Source organism: Mustela nivalis (genome assembly GCF_964662115.1).
Source record: "Mustela nivalis genome assembly, chromosome: 5".
NCBI classification, from domain to species: domain Eukaryota; kingdom Metazoa; phylum Chordata; class Mammalia; order Carnivora; family Mustelidae; genus Mustela; species Mustela nivalis.
This window is the reverse complement of record NC_139024.1, coordinates 77913698-77931894: the sequence shown is the minus strand read 5'-3', so window position 1 is coordinate 77931894 and position 18197 is coordinate 77913698. Positions and strand designations below refer to the sequence as shown.

At 39.5% G+C, this 18197-nt stretch overlaps 1 protein-coding gene across 1 annotated transcript; it reads left to right on the top strand.

Annotated features, from left to right (window-relative positions):
• The first annotated feature begins 613 nt into the window (after positions 1-613).
• GJA1 (gap junction protein alpha 1) lies at positions 614-13882 on the top strand. Its single transcript, XM_082731101.1, has 2 exons — positions 614-813; positions 10958-13882. The coding sequence occupies exon 2, from the start codon at positions 10974-10976 to the stop codon at positions 12120-12122; it is 1149 nt and encodes a 382-aa protein (XP_082587227.1). The 5' UTR covers positions 614-813; positions 10958-10973; the 3' UTR covers positions 12123-13882.
• The last annotated feature ends 4315 nt before the right edge of the window (positions 13883-18197 follow it).

Sequence of the window (18197 nt, the reverse complement as noted above, 5' to 3'; positions counted from 1 at the left end):
AGGAAAGAGTAAAAATTCAAAGCAGTCAGTGGGGTTGGATGGTAGGTTTGGGATGGGCATACCATCACATAAGTTCATTTTTGCAATGTCTTTCTCCCATCCCACTGGTTCCTTTGTTAATTGTCCCTACTTAAATCAAGAGGAAAGGAATTAGATCATCAAATAACTCACACCTACCTTTAGCTTCACACACGTTGGCCAATATGAAACAAGTTTGCACTGGCTAAACTCTGTTCCACCATTTTTATTTACTGCAACATGAAATATGCAATATATATAATTTAGGAAAAGATTATAATATTATAAAATACAGAACTTTTTATTATCCCTGGACTTTTGGTGAAACAATCACTAACTAAAACCAGTAATTGCTATCTATAAAGAGTAAATACAAGTAATGGCATTCATGTCTCTAATGCTATTCCATTTTTCTGGTCAGCAAATTTCAACTACAACTTGATCTCAACCTGGCTATTCCTCTGTGGCCTTCCTCCCCCACTTTTCCACGTTCACCGGCCTCCTCTCCACTCTCCTCCCCGCCTTTCCTCTGCCCCTCCCCTTCCCCAGCCCCTCCTCCTCGTTGAGTCAGTGGCTTGAAACTTTTAAAAGCTCTGTGCTCCAATTAGAAAAAAGCTTTTACGAGGTATCAGCACTTTTCTTTCATTAGGGGCAAGGAGTGAAGAAAGTACCAAACAGCAGCAGACTTTTAAACTTTAAATAGACAGGTCTGAGTGCCTGAACTTGCTTTTTCATTTTACTTCATCCTCCAAGGAGTTCAATCACTTGGCGTGCCTCCTTCTTTTAAGAGAAAGAGTAAGTTAAAAAAAGAACAAAACAAACTTTACCTATTCGTTTCTTTTTCTACACGTAAAAGTTTTCTAAAGTTTTAAAATGTTTTAACTGTAGCTTTGATATGATACTGTAAGTAGAATGATGTACTTAAAAATGTGTCTCTAGTTTTAAATTTCAAAATTGAACGTTCAGTATTTTCTTAACTGTTGAAAAGTTTCTAACAGTAATGCAACAGGTAAAATAAGATCTAGACCTTTACGATTAGAATAAAGCACCAGTTTACTGGATATTTGATTCTTCATTTTAGAGTATAATTTTACTTTTTCTGGTAATGGATAACAGCCTAGGTGTTTTGTGACTGGGGTGGGGGGACGGTTGGGGCCTGGGTTGGGGATTTGACGGACAACATCACAAAAATCAAAGTGCAAATTTGCTTAGCTTGCTTGCTATAGAATTCTACACTTCTTGCTTTTTCATATGTAAATCATGATTGATGTTCTATAGCCCGGCCAAGCAAACTTCTTAACAAAGTGCTTTGTTAAGACCTTGCGGTTACTTGACTTCCACGTGGTTCCTTCCTAGAATTTTCCCCCAGTAAACAAAAAGATAAAAAATCAGAGCTGTAATACTGAGGTTTTTAAAGCAACAGTAAGTAGTTATTTTGTTAGCAACCACTATGGAAACACGAGACCCTCAGGAGAGCCACCTTTTTTACTCGACCACGTTGGCGATTCAGCAGATGAATCCCTTGAATGGGTGGCGGTTACTTACAAAGCATTAGAAGGGAAGAAGAGACGTTTAGAACAAAAGTGAATGCCAGGGTGCGTTTCGAAAACCGCCTCCTAAGACTGAAACTCTTAGAAAGAATATGGAACAAAATTTCTTAAGCGGAGCCTTAGAGGGAGCTAGCCCCCCCCCCCACTCCGCCCCGCGACCCCTCCTAATGCCTGTCCGAACCTGTAACAGACTTAAGAACTGTAGGGCAACTTTGGGTTGGAGTTGCTTGGGTGCTGCTTGTAGGCAGTGATTACGTTGATTTTTTATTTTAAAGTGTTCAGTTTCTTAAATGCTCCTGTTGGTAACACTCATTCTGTTAGCCAGAAATGCAACCGTGCATTTTCGTGCCCGTTAAGGATTTTATCTGTTCACACTTCACAGGCCAAAGTAATTAGTTTAAATTCTTGGTGCGAGCCTGAGGTTTGAAGTATTTGCACCGGCGAATGCTGAAAAGCAAATAAAAATGAAAGCTTAGGCGGAGGCGGGTGGGGTGAGGGGGGGCTCGGGGCGCCTCTGCCATCTTAGCATCTGTCGGGCTCGCCGGGGACTCCTGCGCTGCCCGAGCCCCGGGGTTTGTTGAGGTTTTGCTATGTTTCCCTGAAATCCTTACCAGCCAAATCGGGCTCAGGTCCGCGGGAGCCACTGGAAAGCAAGGGGAGGGGGAGAGAAGCAGGGGCGGATGGACTGCGTGCCAAATGGTTAAAGAAGAGCAAACGATTAATTAAATTAAACGTGTCCATCTAATTTACCTTCTGTTCCCCCCTCTTTTTTTCTCTTAAACTTGCTGCATCCTACTGTGTTAACTTTGGTAAGGCAATCTGAGTCCTTTGGGAATTACCGTGCTTATTTATATTGCACTTGTAACTCTCTTAGAAGTTCTCGAAACTTCCCAAGAATGGGGGTGGGGAGTCCGGGGGAGGGGGGTGCCTGCCTGTAATGAAATGAGGAAAGAGCTAATGACGTGTCCAAAGGCAGATCGGTAGAGAATTCGGAAACTCAAATCTTGAGTTCCGAGCAGTGGGTTGCTCACACTAACTTCTTAAGTATCCCAACGTTTGCTGAGCGTCTCTGATAGTTTATCATAATCTCCCCGGACCCACCTTGTACTCATCCTCACCCTGAGGCGTGCCTGTGCTTCTCTTTAGAAGTGCAAAGTGGGGGTGGGAAAGAGGGTGGATGTGGGTTTATTTGGAGGTGGGTTTAATTTCTGTTTCACCAACCAAGTTAGTAATAAAAAGATGCTTCCTCTCACCCTCTGAAAATTAGACACACTTGATCACCAAGTCCCCTGTTGGAATTTGAACAATGGATTGATATTTCTTAAGCCTAATTTTTACTTTTGTACGAGGATTGTTGAAAATAAAAGCCTGTCCTAATGCAAAGATTTCATTAAATTAATTTCTTCTCAAATAATGAAAAAAAAAATTGGTTAGGTAGAAAATCGCTCCCGGGAAGTGTAATTGATTTTTCTAGGTAGGCCAAATTGACTGAAAATTATACCAATGGCAGGAGTAGTTTCTGTCGTGGCAGTGTGTATGTGTGATGCTTTGTACTTCCTAAAGTCAGTATAGCTGTCACCTGTCCTTTGTGTGGAAAATGGCAGTGGCAGGGTTGTGCTCCTACTTCTTTAACAGGTTCCACACATTTCTAATGCTTTTCAGAGTTTATCACCACAGCTGTCCCATCCACTCAGTTTTTCACCCTTTAATATGTAATTGATTCCTACATTGCTGACCTGCTGTGGGAACAAGGTTTCAAAGATACTCTGTAGCAAGCATCTGAAAGGGTGTGTTTGCAGATATTGAGAGTTGTTTTCTTACTTAGATGTTTCCAATTCCTGCATAGAGAAGAATGGAAACTCATGATACAGTGCATTCCTTCCTTTCTTTTATAATATCCAGAGGTGTAGCTTGGTATGAAGCCTTTTATATATGATACCGGAGGGAAGGGAATGATAGGAAAGTCACCAGTGATTAATACCTTCTACTCCACCTTTCCTGTTGTTCTGACTTCTCTCCAAGACTCTTGGTTGTTGAAATAGATTGTTGAAGCTTATCCACAGACAGCAGTTCAGCTCTGGAGGGAAGCGTAGTTATCTAGAGTTTATCATTAAGGCCAATACTCAAAATAGGTAAATCAAGTTAAAAAAAAAAATCCCCAGGGTTTCCCCTTCATGGGAGGTTAATTGAATATATATGTATATATATTTTGACCCTTGGGCTAACTCTCTAAAGTCTTCACTTTGCCTGTCTAAATTCGCCATTTGGCTATGTGTGTACATGTTATCTTTTGCGAAAATGAAAAAACAAATCATAGAAATGTGTTATCACTGGCTTGAGCCTTAAATTTTTCTGTAAATTTTATATCCAAATTTCCCTAGTTTTCTAAGTAATTTCTAGAAAAAAACGTTTTATGGAATGCTTAAAATTCACAGTAATAGAGAATGGGGTGTTTTGGGGTTTTATTGTGTGTGTGTCTGTTTTTAGCAATTTCTGTGAGCCAGATCCATTCTAAAGGATAGGGCGCTTTCCATGATTTGGGGAAGATGCCTTCAAGTAGAAATGAAGACAGGCAGATATTCTTTGTTTTTTTTCCCCCTCCTTATCAGCAGATAAAGGGTAAATTCTTCCTTCCCACAGATCTATATGGGATTGCTAAGGTTGCAGTGTTGTACTCATTAAAAGAGCATCTTGAAAACCGATTTTGATCACCATTAGGAAAATGTTAATAATTTCCTAGTTGCTGTTTTGCTAAAGAAAATATTTCAAGATAAGAAAATAAATGAGCTGTATCTATATCCAAAGATCTTTTAAAGAATAATAACTAAACTTTATTGAGCTCTTAGAGCTCTTAAGTGCGTGAGTTATCTTATTCAGTGCTCACTGAAGAAAATAAATCAGTGCACTTGTGAGTACCCTAATGGTATGTTTACGTGATGACAAAATAACCAGGCTGTTCAGTAGAAATAGTTCGGAGGTGAGTGGAGGGGAACACCAAGAACTGAGAGAAATTACATCTTTGAAGCCCATCAGATCACAGTAGAAGAACATAGCTTTTGCCTGTGGCTTCTGGCTTAGGGTTTTTCTTTAGCACCTCTGAAGTAACCATGAGGCACTTCTCTTGGCGGGTAGTGGAGTGGTAGCTGCTGAATTGGGGCAGGGTGTTGACTCTCTTTGGTAGGCATCATTCTGTCTTTAGAGTTCCTCACCCCCCAACATACAGGTCATCTCACTGTTTGTGGACGTTGGTGTTAATTGACTATGTGATAAACAGGGGTAAGAACCAAGGAAAGACAGGTTGTCTCCCCCCACCCCCAAAAAAAACCCCATGCAGTTTTGTGCCCTGCATCATGCCTGAGGAAATAAAATGGTATCATTCTTTACAGAGGAATCTATGGATAATCAGAGACCCATGAAGCAGAATTGTAAATAGAATAGATGTTTGAATGGAGTAGTTTTGATAACAGCACAGAGTTAGGCTAACTGCCCAGGTATAAGGAAGCAAAGTTTGTGTATTATTTGATGAATAGGGAATACTTGGCATGGTACCCAATTTAATTGCCTGCATAGACGGCTACACTGAGATGCCCTGTCACCCAGGGTTGCTCTCAGCTGTTGCTCTCCCCCTTCAGAGCCCCAGGCCTACCTCAAGATCTGTCGTTCTAGAAATAAAAACAAGTTTAAATAGGCCCGTTCTTCTGTTGCAAGGCATTCTGGTGTTATTCTTGGTAATGATTATATCATGCAGTCAGAGTGAGAATACGGCAGAATGGGGGGATGGCGGCACAAGGTGCTGGTTGTGGTGGTTTTACAGTCTGAAGCTATAACGACATAATGGATTGAGTAAATATCTGTGATACCTGGCGCAGTGTAGCAGGAATCCCAAATTACTGTGATGTCACATAATTCAAGAGGCTCTTCGTTTAAGAACCTTTTTTTCCTTATATCAGTTCTTATTGCCTGTTCAGGAATCATCTGAAGCATGTTGTTTCAACAGACAGTTTTCAGTTTTAGCAATTATCACTTGGAAATTTAATGTCTGGGGGCGCCTGGGTGGCTCAGTGGGTTAAAGCCTCTGCCTTCAGCTCAGGTCAGGACCCCAAGGTCCTAGGATCCAGCCGGACATCAGGCTCTCTGCTCAGCAGGGAGCCTACTTCCCTTTTCTCTCTCTGCCTGCTTGTCTGCCTACTTGTGGTCTCTGTCAAATAAACAAAATCTTTAAAAAAAAAAAAAAAAAGAAAGGAATTTAATGTCTGTATAACGTGAGATGCTGACAGTACTTTTGTTTTTACTATGAAATTCTCATATTTAATTAAATGGAAACTTAGAAATTCTGGATTTATGTAAGAAAATCCCCAAAGAGGTAGTAAACAACACTGGTGAATGGAATTTGGTGCCCTGCCCCTTTTTTTGGTACAGGCCACCTTTAATTCAATTAATAGGTACATATTTAGAGTCTCTGACTCTTAAGTACTTTGGAGACAGCAATGGACAAAGGAACACCCTAGTGGGGCTCACATTCCAGTTGAGAGAAACAAGATAGTACTAAGTCCTTGTCATGGAGGAGATAAACAACAAACAGGTTAAGTATCTATAATATGTCAAATAGAGCTAAAGATCATTACAAATAAACACACCCCCCCCCAACCCCGCAAAAAAAAACCTACAACAAAAAACAAAACAAAACAAAAAAACAGGACAAAGGGAATAGGAAGTGCCCAGACTGGAGGGCTGGCTGATGAAGTGAGACCAAAGTGGAGACCTACAGAAGTGAGGAGGTGAACCACAAAGACCGAGCAGAGCTGAGCAGGACAGAGCAGCTTGTTTGTTCTCGAGGTTGGCCATTGGAGGAGAATGGTTTGGCAAGCAGGGGTGACTAGGCTAGTGACCTGAAACCTGAGGAGGTGATGATGGCCAAGATCAGGCTAGGAGCAGGGGTGGTGGTGAGATTCCGTCAGACTGGGTTTTGGGGTGAGGATAAAGCCTGTAGTATTTGCTGACAGAATGAATGTGGGTTATGTTAATTATGTGTGGATGTAAGTATTACCAAGGAACATCTGGCTGTTGTAATTGTAGAGGAATGGTCAGGACTGAGCCCCCTCCGTCAAGGGACAGGGGTTAAAGTTAATAGAAAAACATTAGGAGGTTTACATTTTACTTTAGGGGCTTAAAATTTTTTGGTTTTAGTGTATTAAACACACACACAGCATTACCCTTTTCCTCAAATAGCTCTATTTAATGATTTTTTTTTAAAGATTTAATTTATTCATTTGACAAAGATCACAAGTAGGCAGAACAGGCAGAGAGAATGGGGAAGCAGGCTCCCCGCTGAGCAGAGAGCCTGATGTGGGGCTCTATCCCAGGACCCTGAGATCATGACCCAAGCTGAAGGCGGAGGCTTAACCCACTGAGCCATCCAGGCGCTCATATATAATGATTTTTATGAGGAACTTACATAGTCCTTTTCTTAAACATTTAGCCCTCAAGATTTTTTCTCTTTATCTTCTTGAAGTGCTTAGTCAAAAGTAATTTGAAATTGAAGCTTTATTTTCATTTTAAATATGGTGTTTGAGTCCTCGTGCTCTTGGGGAGCGTCAGATGGAAGTGGAGGGGTGAAGGGTGAGCTTCATTCCCAGGTGCCCAGACAGCCTCTGCGCCTGATCTGGGGCCACCCCTTTGCCCTTTTTAGATACTCTGTCTCTTTCTACTCTTCTGACATTTCCCCAATCCTAAATATTTTGAACAAGAAAGCACCGAAAATGTCAAGGAACCCTTGGCTTGCCTCCTGGCTTGAAACTTCAGAAACAACCTGGTGCATTTGTTTACAAAAGAGAAAAGAGACGAACTAATTTCCCAGCACTTCTCGCTCACCAAAATCGGATTCCATCAAGCTGGCGAGTGCCAGTTTGTTAACAAATGTTACCAAGTGATTGTGATTGTGATGCGGTTCAGGAATCTCCAGACAGGTCGTGCTCACATATCTGTGGCTTTTGACATCTAGTTTAGAAGGCTATGAAGAACAAAGAAAAATGTGACCTAAGACGGTGCACAGAGGACAGAAGGAGGATGCTTCAGCACTTGCTTCTAGTGAGAACTTTGTATAACTCCTTAACTAAGACTTGACTCTACGTACAAAGTTGCAACCTGGGAACATTCAGCTGACTCCACTTCTGTGCGCTTCTCATGTATCATGTAAAAAATACACCTGTGTTACACTGGTGAATATGAATGCAGGATATAGTCTGTAAATCAATGCCAGGGATTCTGTGAACATAAAATTATGCCTAGTATTTATAAAAAGACATTAATTGACTAAAACCTGGAAAAATGAAAATACGAATGGGGTTGGGGAGATCAGCTAGTCGATAGAACTTTTGACTCACAACAAAGGGAACACCTGCCAGAAAAGGTAACTATTTTTGTTACCTCTCCTTGAAAATCACAAGCATTTAACCATCACATTAAACATTATCTGATGGTCTCTGTGATAGTGGTAATGACTGGTTACAGCATACTAGATGTCAAATTGGATAATTCATCTCATCCAGTTGAAAGAGTAGAACTTACTAATGCAAATGGCAGTTGTGTGGGTGCTTAAAGAAAATACAACTTTGCAGTCAAGTTGCTGGTATATTAATAAAGAACTTCTACCTAGTGAACTAACTGCTCAGTGACCCAAATCACATACTGTGGCACTGTGGGGTATTTTTTGGAATCTCAGAATTACATGAAAGTCAGGTTTTATTTTCCATAGAATATACTGAAGCTTAGTAGTTAATTGCCATGAGTATCTACATAATCTTATTTTAACTTTGAACCTTGAATCAAGATGAAACACCAAAATGACCTCTCAGTATGCCCAGTAATACATGAGCTCGATCATTGAGTGAATTTGATGAGATGTATGCAGACAGTTTATCATTTTAGAGTTGATTGTTTTTGCGGTCCCCCTTTCCTCCCGGCAGTTGGAGTACTGAGCAAAAGCAGATGACACTGGCAAAATACTCTTATTCTCTGCAAACAGAATTAAGGCCAATTTACACATCATCACATAGAAACTATCTATTGATAAAGCTCCAAAAATTCTGTTGTGTTTGTTTGACCCTCATGGACTGTACTTCTTCATTCCCAGGGTAGTATTTTCTACTAAATTGTAGGTTTTTTCTTTCACGTCCTCTCAACCATCAAACTGTCCATCAAAGCTCAATTACTCCCTATCACTTCGAGCGTTCCCTTGACTCTCTTTGTCAACCTTATACGCCTTTGTTCTTTTTTCCCTTTGTTCTTTTTTGATTTTTTGACTTCTCTTTTTATATCAGTTTCAGTAACATGTCACTTCAGAATCTAAAATGGCCCTTCCCAAAAGTAGAAGGGAAGCTCCCTTTTTTATGACCATTGGAAAAGTATTTCTGTGACCTGCTCACCCACCTCCCACTCTTCCCTTAGCATTCTTTGGCACCAGTCTTTGGGTTGCCATCAGAGACACCCATCAGCTGCTAATTTAGATAGCTGGTACGTAGTTTTGCTTTATGGATCAGCCATTTCTTTGTTCCATCCAGGAAATCCCAGGCCAGATTTCCATTCTACTTTTTCTGGCCTCTGCAACCCAGAGGTGCAGGTATTAAATGGCAAAGTAATGTTGCATGGGGGAGAGGGGGAAGACTCCCTTGGATTTCATTTACTTCCTCCAAGGAGAAGGTGGCTCATAATTCAGTACCAGATGAGAAACTTTCGTATTCGTATAATGAATGTATTTCCAAGAAGCCTGTGTAATCCTACTTTCAGTTGCACTACTTAAAATTTCATTACTGAGCTCCTGGAAAGTCTTTGCTTGTTTTTGATTATTAAATAATCTTTGACCACTTCATCCTTTTTTTTACTCTCCACTTAATACTCTGCTGAAAATTAAACTATAGTCTCTGTGGCTGCCACATGTAATGTCACACATTTTTTCCCAGCTCTCCACCCTTGCTAAGATTGTATCAAAGCATGAAAACATTTCTAGCCTTAATCCAGCTTTACTATAATTTTAAAACCAGTGTGGTGCATTGGAAAACCTTAGCCTTGGTATCATAGGTCTTGTGGCTCTGTTGATGGCTGAGTATTTCCTATACCTTGAAGAGTTCAACTTTCATCAGTTAAATGAACTATTGGCAATTAGCATAAATTGAATTAGCTAAATAACTTTTGAGATCCCTGTGGTCTCCACAGACATGGGTCCATTTCTTATCCCCAGCAATGGGGAAATCCTAGGCTTAGGTATTGACAAAGTGAAATCTCATGTATAGAATGAGGTTCCAAAGCCCCTCAGGGAAATTGAAAGCGTATAGCAGTCAAAAGATGAAAGGCCAGTCATTTTTGCTAGAGATAACACTTTAAAATGCCCACCCCCCTTAGGCTATAACTAGTATGGAGACAGATTGAACTTTTACTTGAAATGTGTTGTGCCAGGGTTCCTGGGCCCAGTGGGTTAGGCCTCTATTTCTTGGTTTCAGCTATGGTCTGGATCTCATGGGTCAGGAAGTTGAGCCCCATGTGGAGCTCCACACTCCATGGGAGTCTGCTTCGAAATTGTTTCCCTCTGCCCTTCCCCCAACTCAAATGCATACACATTCTCTCTAAAATAAACAGATCTTTTCAAAAAAGTGATGTGCATGTAATCTTCAATTTTTTGAAAGTAGTTTCCTGCACATAATGACACATTATGTCAAAATGGTGTATTTTAGTACAACATACTTTTTCTCTGGGCAGAAGACAGACTTTTGAACTACGTAAGTCACTGCTTAAGAAGAAACAAGTATAAATTATCATAATCTAGAATATGCACAGAATACAACTGAAATAGCAAGGGGAAACAGTTTAGAGTACAATTAGGAATAAAATGCTGTATAAATAAGATTGAGGTTTGGAAACAGGTTGTGTGTGTGTGTTTTCATGGGTGTTCTTATCCCAGTTCTTAAACCCGTACTTTTTGAATACCATCCTTCAGCATTTTGCTTAGGCATGCATCCAGACACAAGCCTACCTGGCAAGAATTGTCCTAATTTATCAGACGGATAAAATAAGCAGAGGTACTTAGCATAGACAGTTTCTCAAGTCACATGGTGGGGCAGTGGTTGAGCAAGTAACATATCTTTGCAAGTTGAGGTTGCAGCTTACTGGGCATGTCAGCTCTGCTTCTAAGCCTTACCGTATCTCAGGAAAATCGTGAGACTTATTTGCAGGGGAAAATGGGACAGGAAGAGTTAGAATTTTTTTTTTTTTTTTTTGTAAAGTGTTAGAAAGATAGGGGATCTTTTGTAATATTTTGACTATTGACTGGAAACAGCTATACATTTTAACTGATAATTTGTAGTCCGTGATCATGTTGTCTTTTTGTTTCTTTTCAGGTGGTACCCAGGCAACATGGGTGACTGGAGTGCCTTAGGCAAACTCCTTGACAAGGTTCAAGCCTACTCCACTGCTGGAGGGAAGGTGTGGCTGTCTGTCCTTTTCATTTTCCGAATTCTGCTACTGGGGACCGCGGTTGAGTCAGCCTGGGGTGATGAGCAGTCTGCCTTTCGTTGTAACACTCAACAGCCTGGTTGTGAAAACGTCTGTTATGACAAATCCTTCCCTATCTCTCACGTACGCTTCTGGGTCCTACAGATCATATTTGTGTCTGTTCCCACACTCTTGTACCTGGCTCACGTGTTCTACGTGATGCGTAAGGAAGAGAAACTGAACAAGAAAGAGGAGGAACTCAAAGTTGCCCAGACGGATGGTGTCAATGTGGAGATGCACTTGAAGCAGATTGAAATAAAGAAGTTCAAGTATGGTATTGAAGAGCACGGCAAGGTGAAAATGCGAGGGGGCCTGCTGCGAACCTACATCATCAGTATCCTCTTCAAGTCTGTCTTCGAGGTGGCCTTCTTGCTGATCCAGTGGTACATCTATGGATTCAGCCTGAGTGCCGTTTACACTTGCAAAAGAGATCCCTGCCCTCATCAGGTAGACTGCTTCCTCTCTCGCCCCACAGAGAAAACCATCTTCATCATCTTCATGCTGGTCGTGTCTTTGGTGTCTCTTGCCTTGAACATCATCGAGCTCTTCTATGTCTTCTTCAAGGGTGTTAAGGATCGTGTGAAGGGGAAGAGCGATCCTTACCATGCTACCACTGGCCCACTGAGCCCCTCCAAAGACTGTGGCTCTCCGAAATACGCATATTTCAATGGCTGCTCCTCACCCACGGCTCCCCTCTCACCCATGTCTCCTCCTGGGTACAAGCTGGTTACTGGAGACAGAAACAATTCTTCCTGCCGCAATTACAACAAACAAGCAAGTGAGCAGAACTGGGCTAATTACAGTGCAGAACAAAATCGAATGGGGCAGGCAGGAAGCACCATCTCCAACTCCCATGCACAGCCTTTTGATTTCACTGATGACAACCAGAATTCTAAAAAACTAGCTCCTGGTCATGAACTGCAGCCATTAGCCATTGTGGACCAGCGGCCTTCCAGCAGAGCCAGCAGCCGTGCCAGCAGCCGACCTCGGCCTGATGACCTGGAGATCTAGAGCCAGGCTTGAGAGCATTGAAATTCCGCTCAGTTGTGGAGAAGAGAAAAGGTGCTGTAGAAAGTGCACCTTAGGTGTTCATTTTGTCCCAGTGGAGGTGGTACTCAATAGCCTTTATCATGAGGCTTAGAAAACACAAAGACATTAGAATACCTGGGTTCGTTGGGGGTGTTTGGGATAGGTGGGTGGAGAGGGAGGGGATAAGGGAGGTACAAGTTGGTATTTAATGTAGTTGATTGAAAGAACTTAAGTTCTAAATATAAATTGCATTAGGTGATACATAGGTAAGGGCTTTTTCTCCCGTACACCCCCCCCCCCCCCGAATAGTTCTGTGTATGTGAAAGAGTGGGTGATATTTTTGGTTAAATACTTTTTGTTTTTGTTTTACCATGAAACTGAAATAACTTTGGCCAGGAAAAAAAATACTTCTTGGACATCTTGTTTCATTTTACCAAGAAAAAGTTGGAAGATTGTCCTTAATATCCCTGCTAAAACATTCCATTGTTAAAATTTGCACTTTGAAGGTAAGCATTTTAGGCCTGACCCTCCAGGTGTCCGTGGACTTGTCATACTATTTTCTAGTCTTGGTATCAGTTAAAGGTTCAGACAAGGCCCACAGAAGAAGACTTTCCATGCATTTTCAAATCTCAGCCAGTCATATGTACATTATTATTATTTTATTCTTTTACATCTACTTGCATCCTGTTAATGCCATCACTTTTTCATCATTCCTCAACTACTGTTCACATTCATTTAATGGTTTCTGTAAACATTTTTAAAACAGTTGGGATATCACTTAACATTTTTTGAATTAGAGTCAGGGAAGCAAGCCATGCTCAATATTTAACAATCACTTGTATGTGTATGTATGTGGAAGAGTGTGTTTTATTTGTCATGTATTGGTACAAGCAGAGCAATATAAACTCAACAAACACAGATTTGAAAATAATGCACACACAGTGTTCAAATTTGAGCCTTTCTCATGGATTTTTGTGGTGTGGGCCAATATGGTGTTTACATTATATAATTCCTGCTGTGCGAGTAAAGCATACTTCTATTTTCCTCTAAGTGTTTTTTCCCCTATGAATCCTATTGTGGATACTGGTTTTGTTAATTATGATTTTTCCTTTTTTTTTCTCTTTTTTAGAATATAGCAGTAATGCTATTGCTGAAATGGATGATTTTCTTCTGAAATGTAATCATGGATGCTTGAATGATAGAATTTTAGTACTGTAAAGAGGCTTTAGTAATTAATGTGAGACACTTAGAAGAAATGCTTAGAGTGGGCTTTTAAGTGTGCCTAAATGAATTCTGCAGTAACTGGTATTCTTGGTTTTGTCCTACTTAATACACTTTAAGAACTTGTATTCTGTTATGAGTTAGACAGTCTTTTGGAGTGACCAGCAACTTTGATGTTTGCACTAAGATTTTATTTGGAATGCAAGAGAGGTTGAAAGAGTTTCAGTAGTACACATGTAACTAATTTATTTGAAATATACCCTAAAGAAATCCACCAGTGTCTTCAAATGCCTTTTTAAAACTCATCAGAGATGATTAGTGAAAATGCAGAGGATCATACTTTCCTTGCATGTCATCTACATAAACAATTTTGTACAATGAAAAACACTAATTCGTTTGTTTGACATTCCATGTTAAACTACTGTCATCTTCAGCTTCATTGCATGTAACGTAGACCTAGTCCATCAGATCATGTGTTCTGGAGAGTGTTCTTTATTCAATAAAGTTTTAATTTAGTATAAGGATAGCCTCTATACCCTGTGTGATTTTTAAATCTTGTGATACATCTATTCATGATTACGAAAGACATTTCCATTGACGATGGTGATTTAGGCATATAAGATTCACAAGTTTCAGGAGTCTTCAAAAAATAGTAGGTTCAGTGCAACATTGATGCTAACATTTTGGGTATTTGTTCAACTGAGAAGATAAAGTACCCAAGTGTTGAATTTGGAATGTAAGATGAATGAGATGTGGGATAAAATTTAAAAGAAGGTAATGTTAATTATTTATGCAGATCTCACATGACAGAAGTAAGCATAAAAAGATAAGCTTGATATTTTAAAGCTGTGGAGCCTCCTGAAGATAATAAGAACAAGTCAGTATAAGTATGGTTATGCTCTGCAGCAAAAGAAGGAAGTAGATCTATGAGTCTGTTATTCCAAGACATTGTGAAAATACAGAAGGTAGATTTTAGAAATTCCTACACACTCTTACCACTCACACCTATGCCCTCCCCCCTCCAATTGAAACATTCAGGGGGAGTAGAACAGTTTGGGGCAATGTATAGTATTTCTGTAGTTTAAAAAGGAGTATTTGTAATAGTCCTAAGTCACATTTCAAGAGAGTTCTTTAATTTTTAAAAATCTGCATATCCATTATCACAAAGCAAATGATTATTAGAGTATAAGATAATTACTAATTTAGAAATAATCGAGTCCAGTTCAGTTGCTGCTTTTTTTTTAATGAGCAAAAGCTGCAAGATCTACCTAAAATCAAAGGATTATCTAATAACCAGTTTCCCAGTCAATTATTATAATTGGTAATGTCAGCATTTCTTCAGGTATTACCATTTGGCTGGCTGAGGAACCAATGGAAGAGGCAAGTTTTCTCTGCATGTATGTGTTTGCAGTTACTAGAGGGAATAGAGAAACGAATGACTTATTTCAGTGTAATGTTTCTATGTCCTGCACATGCCGGGGTCACAGGATATGGATGGACAAAAGCACTGAATGTTGAAGATGCAGGGCACAGGTAGGACATAGGTTTCTGAGAGAGCTGTGTGGAGGAGGGAGGAATGGCAAATTACACTTCTCGGAAACTGTTCATTCTAAATATTTCCAAACTTAAAAGTTTTCATAATTTATTAAAAATAGGCATATTACAAATATACACAGTTTGGTAAATGTATAGATACATCCGAGAAGTTCTCATTCCCAAAAGAAATCACTACTAACTATGTATCAGGTACATTGTTAAGGAGTGGCAACTTTAAGAATGACCCCCACAGTTCCCGCCCAAGGAAGTTGAACCATAGTGAACCCTTTCCGAAATTAAAAAAAAAAAAAATGGTCCACTCTTCATTGGCTGTCTGCTTTCCTTAACTAAAACTTGAGTTGTGCTTAAAAATTACGGGAAAACTATGGTTTCATTCCGTAAATATTACTTATTTTTTTGCATAAAATTCCATCTTTAAAAAAAATGAACATTTTTAATCTTCCAGAAGTAGTAGAACTTGATATGGTGGTGGAAATGTTTTATTCTGTTCACTACGGTAGTCGCTAGCCACGTCATCTATTGAGCACTTGAAAGGCGGCTAGTGAGTCTACAGAAATGAATGAATTTAAATTTTTTTAAAGATTTTTTTTATTTACTTGACAGAGATCACAGGCAGAGAGGCAGGCAGAGAGAGAGAGGAGGCAGCAGGCTCCCTGCTGAGCAGAGAGCCCGATGTGGGGCTCCATCCCAGGACTCTGGGAGCAAGACCTGAGCCGAAGGCAGAGGCTTCAACCCACTGAGCTACCCAGGCGCCCCAGTGAATTTAAATTTTAATTAAAGAGCCACATGTGGCTAGTATCATATTGGGTAGGGTAGTTGTAGATTTTGCCTGGGAGAAAAATTTAATATTGAATGGAAATGGGGGAGTGGATGGTCATGCTAGAATAGGAAATAGGGAACTGAAACTGCCCGTTACTTTTCATAGTCTTAATAGCAGTATTTCATATACTATAGATATTAGGAAACTATTATTTTTAAACAAAGCCTCTACTTTTATGTGAAATTCTCTACTCTTGTTAGATAATCATATATTTTATGTTACCATTGGTTTATTTCAGAATTTTATATGCAAGTTTATGCTGCTTGTTTTTAAAAGTGGTATGATTGTCCAGTGTATTCAGATAATTGGGAAGAAGTCCAGTGTCCTTATTTGGTTCAGTACATTAATGTCTTCACCCGTGTGAGTCTCTATTAAGTTTCCAGGCCATGGGCTGTTCTTTTACCTTATTTTGAGAAAATTGCTGACCCTCAGCCTGCCCAGGATGCTCATTTTCTGCCCACACACCGCCTCTCCTAAAAATTCCAAACTTCAGATTCCAACATGCCAAAACATCTGTGCTTTGTACTTGGAGAACAAAATAATGAAGTTTGGGGGCTTATTAAAGTCTTAAAGTGAGTTCTTTTTATAAACAGCACACCAACAGTGTAGAAACATGTTTATAATTTTTACTGGCTCTGAGATTCTGTTTTTACCTTTTCTTGGTTGGGCAAATATAGCTGAGCCCTTGGCATGTCAGCATTCGCAGCTGGCAATTTTCAGAACTCAAGAGCAGACAACGGAACAAACACCATAGAAACATTGCTTCAACAAGAATAAAGAGTATCGTGTAAAGAAGAAAGCTAATTTGGAGGAAAGATTTTGCATTTGTTTCCTGGTCTTCAGAAGTGTCGAAATTTTAAGTCATCATTTTTTCTGGTGTCCGGATGTTTCTTTCAAACAACCAAATGCTTATTTGGGCTATGACGATAGAGTAATTTCAATGCCTACACACTTTTCCTGTTGAATACCAAAACTGAAAAGGCACCCACTTGGAAAGCAAAGCCTGGGTCAGAGTCTTTATTTAATGCAGTGAGCCATCGGCCTTTTTGCAGCATGGAACTAGAGCCTACTTGGGCATTCATGTTGGAATGTCTTGTCAGTTACTCTTCACAAAATTTAATCAGAATTAGGATAGACATTAAAATAGTTTTTAGTTGCTATAGTATCAGAAACTCTTAAGTCTAGTTTAAAAATAAGTGAAGAAAAGTGTAAGACTTTCTTCTGCTTTGAAAAACTTGGGTCAGAGTTAACGTATTTCATATATCCAGGCATATTTATTTATTCTAAACAATTTAGAAAAGCTTCCTCAAATAAAATGCAAACTAACCTTAAGGCTAAACTCTATGAAAATGACTACACTTGAGGTTAACTCAAAGAACTCCAGGGAATGAAGGGGGAAATGTTGCGATTCACTAACACAGGACTTGAAGCCTCAACTCCAGCCAGAGTCCCAAAGTTGAATTGGTCATTGCCCTTGAAGACTTGGATGGGATTGTGGCTCTAGTTCAAATTTTCCTCAACTCAGAGCAACTGGAATTACATTGGCCTTCATAGTGCTCTACCATATTAATTTCTAGTCGTCCAAGCTACTCACTGTGTAAGGGTTTATTCAAAGATAGAACAACAGGAGAACTAGTTAAAGACAGTGTTTGTCCTGAGACAACTTTCCGTATTTTGGCCAAGCTTGTCAATGACTGCCTTTTTGAGGCAGGTAATTTAAAAATACCCCAGGGAGGGGAGCCACTTTACATTCATGAGTTTCAAATTTCAGTGAGACCAAAGTAATTTGGAAATTAAATGTAACTATATCCAACATCCTGCCATCTATAATTCAATGTTAAAACTGTAACAGAGAATTGCCTGTTACATTACTTTCTGTATACTTAAAATATATCATAATTTATAATGTTATAATTCATAATTTTAAAAATGAAAAATGACAGCAGATACAATAAATTGGATATGAGTGGGAATTTCAGTGTAGAACTTTAAGTCACATTTCTTCTCCATTTTCACATTCTTCATTTCTTCATTCTAACCTCTCGTCAGAGCTTTCTGGTTTGTCACAGCTGTACAACACACACACACTCCAGTTTTGTTCATAGCTGAAGTTTCAGTTTTGTCATTTTTCCATACTGAATCTGCAATTGAGGACAAAATGGATGAAATGACCAAAGCTTCCATCAGACTCCTTCCGTTCTATTTCTTATGCATATGTAGAAGAGTTTTGTTGCTAGATTGTTAATTAGGTGTTTGTTAATTTATGGCACCAAATACTTGCTTTCATCCTATATACCTTTTCCTTGCTCCCACAAATACTTACTTTTTAACAAACAAGTGCCAAGTTAAACATTTCAGTAGTAACTCTGGAATAATCTAGCAGGTGTTTAACATTTGTAATTAAAGACTATCATTTAAAACTATCAAAATACTCGTTTGATTTTCATCTTCATTCTGGT